At 40.2% G+C, this 5,136-nt stretch overlaps 1 protein-coding gene across 1 annotated transcript in view; it reads right to left on the reverse strand.

The window, feature by feature from the left end:
* The window catches only part of slc7a7 (solute carrier family 7 member 7), a 19,501-nt gene that overhangs the window by 3,778 nt on the left and 10,587 nt on the right, over positions 1 to 5,136 (reverse strand). The window contains exons 6-11 of the mRNA XM_014029595.1: positions 3,894 to 4,038; positions 2,050 to 2,173; positions 1,877 to 1,980; positions 1,591 to 1,687; positions 1,349 to 1,498; positions 966 to 1,149 (exon numbers count right to left, since the gene is read on the reverse strand). Of these exons, the coding sequence (XP_013885049.1) occupies positions 966 to 1,149; positions 1,349 to 1,498; positions 1,591 to 1,687; positions 1,877 to 1,980; positions 2,050 to 2,173; positions 3,894 to 4,038 (804 nt within the window). The remainder of the gene's footprint in view (positions 1 to 965; positions 1,150 to 1,348; positions 1,499 to 1,590; positions 1,688 to 1,876; positions 1,981 to 2,049; positions 2,174 to 3,893; positions 4,039 to 5,136) is intronic.

Genomic DNA, 5,136 nt, shown 5'->3' on the forward strand with positions numbered 1-5,136 from the left:
TCTGCATTTTAATTCCAGACGTCACATGCAGCAATGAATTGTGGGTAATACACTTCACTGAATTCCGTAAAATGTGGACTTCACGGAAGGGTGGAAATAGTACCCAAAATGGGCGGGGCGAAGGGTGGATGTGGAGAACGTGGGACACACTACGCACTCAAAACCTTCAACATGAACGCACATTTGAAGTGCACAAGAGAACGAGGGTGGGAGTGTGGGTATTGGGACAGGGCCTAAGTCCGCTAACAGCTAAAAAAAAAAGGTTTTCACCAGTCTTCAACTGGAGGGAAACAAAGACGTGTGACGCAGACTGACTGACAGTTATTTTAGCGGTTAGCTATTAGCTGTTTGCGTTAACTTCAGCTCATTTTTATTACATGTCTAGCAGTTTAGCATTAGTGAAGCTACATTTTTAGTTAGTGAAAAAGCTAATCCGCTAAATGAAAACTTAGTTCTGGTATTAGCTGTTAGATAATTAGCAGAACCATGTTCACCGCTATTGGCCGTCTTTACAAAAGGTTTTAAAAATATATTCAGTGTTAAAATGAATTTCCACAAAGTAAAACCAATTAAAAGAATGAAAATGTAATGTTYAAAAAGTGATTGCAGTCATTCACCCCCGTTTAAGAGACTGTCAGTGAAAAGATTATTGAAAAGTACGTGTTGGGATGGATACAAATCAGAACAATGATTTCAAACACATCAGCAAATTTACTACAGAGCAAAAATAAATAAATGAAAAATAAATAAATAAACGTGTTTCAACGGACCAAAGTCCAGCCCTCCACCTGACTGTAGKGCTGTGGTGGGACCTTTACAGGATGGAGCTGAAACAAAAGTCTAAAAACCTCAATGAACAGAAGCAACGTTGGAAAGAAGAGTGGGCCAAAACTCTACAACCACGTGAGAAACTGRCAGCGATACTTTCTTTCTCCTGTGACTCCCAGTAGAAAGATGTGACTCACCTATGAAACTGCGCAGCCACACGGGCCTCTTGGAGGCCGGCGTGTAGCAGCAGAGGAAGTAGACGGGCACGCCGGAGAGGGCAATGCCGATGCCGATCAGGGAGTTGACGGTGTCGCTGTACAGTGGTACCACCACCAGGAAGATGGTGAGGAAGCAGAAGACGATGGGGAAGAACAGACTGAGCTGTGAAAGGAAGCAACAGAGGGAAATGTTAACAGAGAAGCGCGATTTCAAATGGAGGGSAGGAGGTAAAATGTTTATGGATGAAACCGTTGTTGAGAGATTTAGATCCAGTTTCTAAACCAAGATACTAGAAAATTTTCAACAAATTTGTCGAACATGACCCTTAAAACAAAGTCAATYATCTTTAAAATGAACGTACCTTTAGGGGTCTCTCTCTGTCCGGCTGTTTCCAACGCAGATAAAGCTGCCCCAGAATGGACAAACCAACRAAAAACCAGTAGCTAAAGCTGTAGTAGTTGATCAGCCTGAAGACGTCCTCCACACACAGGTATATAAGAGCCATGAAGCCCTGCAGAGAAGAAGAAACGAAACGAGTGAGGCCAAGATATCTGGGCGTGGCTGTCCATTAGACGGTTCAGACGACGGGTGATGAAGACTGACGTTGAAGAGCAGGGCRGGGATGGGGGTGTAGCGGTGAACGTGGATCATGCACAGGAAGTCGGGCAGGTGGCCCTCTCTGGAGCCCACGAAGAACAGCCTTTAAACAGAAAGTGGTGAGGATGATATTTTTCTTTTCCATTTCRTCTCACCCTATCCCAACAACCATGTCTTGTTATTTTAGATGTTTTAACCCCAGCTTTTCCCCTCAGAGCACCCCTCCACCTCTCCAGACTCTCTTCCACCTGCTTCCAACACTCAGAGATAAAGCAGCAAACCCGTCCCCCACCTGGACGCGGCCACGATGGAGGCATTCAGTCCGCCAAAGCAAGACAGTGCCACAGCGAAGGGGATGGTCCAGTTCATCACCCCGAACACCTTATCTGCAAACGTCTGTAGAGAAACGACAGATTTTAAAGCCTTGAAGAACAAAAGAACTGAGCAGTAATGACAGAAGCGTACCACAGCTACAGCATCGCTGTCCAAGATGGCGTTGATGGGGAGGATGGTGTAGTACGCCACGTTGGTCAGAATGTAGATGACCGTCACGATGGGCATAGAGATGGCGATGGCCAGAGGCARATTCCTGCAGTTCACAGAAACGACCAGCAGAGGGCGACAAAGAGCTAAGAGACATTTAATAAAAATAACCTCATAATGAAAAGACTCTGATTTCTAGTCTTATTATTTAGTTTTTTACTATTGTTAAAAACACTTTTCACAAAACCTTCCTCTGTTTTCCCAAAACTCTATACAAGTTTATCAAGCTACATACTTTTTTTCTGCATGGTATCTTGCTTTTATTCTAATTTCTATCTAATTTCATCTTGATAGTCCAGTACAGTAATTATTATTCTTATTCTTATTTTATTCTATGTTTATTTTTTATTGTTACTACTTTTAATTATATTATTATTGCTACAGTTGATAATGTCACATAGCAAAAAACTGTTTCTGTGGATTGATGTATGTATCTGCTGCTGCTACTACACCTGAATTTCCCCACGCGGGACAATAAAGGCTGTTTCTATTCTTCTATTCTAAAACTTCAAATTCTCTTCTTGAAACTCAAACTTTGACACAAAACAAAACAGCTTCACATGCTGCAAAACTGTAAACAAGATTACACATCATTCACACAAAGAGAAGTGTATATTTAGGTCTTGGTATGTTTAATTAATAGTATGAAGYAACAAATTATTTAAACAAAATTTTGAGATGATGATCAAAATATGACAAAACAAACCATTATTCTATATTATGCATTCAGATGTGGTTTAAAAGGGACATTTAAGTTAGGAAATAGCCAAATTTTTTAGCTTCATTTAATAAATCTAATGCCACAGTGTGGAGTTGTGATGTGTTTTTAATCCGATCCACACTTTCAGTTAGTTTTTCTTGGATGCTTTGACCCAATTGAAGAAACTGGGATCCACTCAGTTTCCATCATCACTAATTCAACAGAGCACCTTTTACAACTTTGTTAATTTCTCATTGGACTGGCATATTTTTCTTCATTCTTTTGCAGAACAGTTAACACAGATGCTAGCAGTTTTAACTCCATTGTTTTGCCTCTGGTGACCAAACAGAAATCACCAGTCACTGTTTGGTCCTATGTGCTCACTGTTTTAAAAATGTGGAGTTTGAATGGACCACTGTGTCGAAGCAACCAAGAACAACTGTAATCAGAGGGTTTATGTACGTCACGATATGTTGACCCAATTTTTTTTTAAAGAAGAAAGTCAAGGCTCACAGATAACAGCTGATTGACATGGCTGAGTGCACCCTTTGATAAACACAATCATTTACAATTTCAAGCTATAAAATAAAAGAAAAAACATTCTGAGAAGATACAACATAAAAGAATAAGGCACAACACTAAAGATGATWTTAATTTTAGCTCAATATCTGTAAGACTGAGTTATAGGCACTTTTGGGTTAGCKGAGGTCAGTTAGCTGTGGTGGCCATCTTGGATTGGTCTGACTCCAAWTGTTAATCTGTTCCAGTGAGCTCTCTGAGAGTTTAATTACAACTAATCCACTGGTTCATGAGATATTTTGCTGTTGTTTATTTTTTAAAGATGAGTTCAGAACGTGACGACAGCAGCAGCTGCCATCTGATGACCTCAGTGTTGTTGGGACTTCAGGTTCTGAGCTGCAGATAACAGCGATGTACACTGAAGCTTCCTGTTCTCCCTGCAGCTCATTTAAAGTAAAAACATCATAGAAATGAGAGAAAACTGAACAGGTGGGAACAAATACTGAGCTGCTCTGTGTGATTGGCTAGTTGTGCTAACAACACTCACCTCTCKGGGTTTTTGATCTCCTCCGTGACGAAGTTGAGCGTGTCCCACCCGGAGTAGGAGAACAGAGCGGAGTACAGAGCCAGAGCGATGGCGCCTGGGTCCTGAGAGGAGCCGTCAAACATGCCCTCAAAGTTGTGAGTGTACCCTGGAGAACAGGAACACAAAACGGTTGATTTGTTCCTTCATTTGTTGGTGCAGATCCTCAGTCAGTCTTTTTTTAAGGCAACTTCTTGTTCCCACCTTTCATTTCTTGTTTTTTGAAGACATTTTGCTTCTCATGCGAGGTGCTTTATCAGTTTAAACTCAAAAGTGCTCAAACAGTAAGTTGTTTTGTTTCAGGGGTGGGCCAGATCTGGTCCTCGAGGGCCGCTACCCTGCGTGCTTTAGAGCAGTGGTTCCCAAACTTTTCAGCTTTCGACCCACGAAATACCAGGAGCAGAGGCCTGTGCCCCCAGCTGTTGTCAGTTGATAAACATTGTTTTCAAGTCAAATAAACAAGAGCATAGTGACATTATTTATTACGCTATTTTTGTCCATTTTAAGTACACTAATCTTCTTATTTTGTAACAACAAAGGCAAAAAATGTTGTATGTTGTCATATTTTAGTGTAATTAATTCAGAAAATATTTTCAGGACCCCACCTTGATGTTCCGGGACTCCACTGTGGGTACTGAGCCCAACTTTGGGGACCACTGCTTTAGAGGTTACTGTGCTCCAACACACTTGGTTTGTTGGGCAAAACTCACATGCAAATCGTGAAAAAAATGTACCTTTTTTATTTTGCATTTGTCRTTTTTCTAATTTAATTTTATAACAAAACAACTAAAAAGAAAGACTCAATTATTCCATTTTTCGCCTTTTATTTTGAAAGATAAAAACCAAAGAATGAACCTACATACTTTAGAGCAGGGGTGGGCAATCCTGGTCCTTGAGGGCCACAGGTTTTATGTTTTTCCCTGGTCCAACACACCTGATTCAGACAGTAAATTACCTCTTCCAAGTTCTGCAGTATGGAGGACCCAAACTGACATAACTAGAAAAAAAAGCAAAAATATGTAAATGGAACAATAAATAAATTCAATTAAAAATGCACTAATTAAATTTAAAAAGGAGAGCTTTACCTGACATTTTATAATTTAATTAACCTTCACATTTATTTTTCCAACTTAGTTCCAACAACTAATATAGTTTTGCACATAATTTACATTTTACTGTTACACACACACACACACACACACACACA

This window comes from Austrofundulus limnaeus, unplaced genomic scaffold, assembly GCF_001266775.1.
Source record: "Austrofundulus limnaeus strain Quisiro unplaced genomic scaffold, Austrofundulus_limnaeus-1.0 Scaffold925, whole genome shotgun sequence".
NCBI classification, from domain to species: domain Eukaryota; kingdom Metazoa; phylum Chordata; class Actinopteri; order Cyprinodontiformes; family Rivulidae; genus Austrofundulus; species Austrofundulus limnaeus.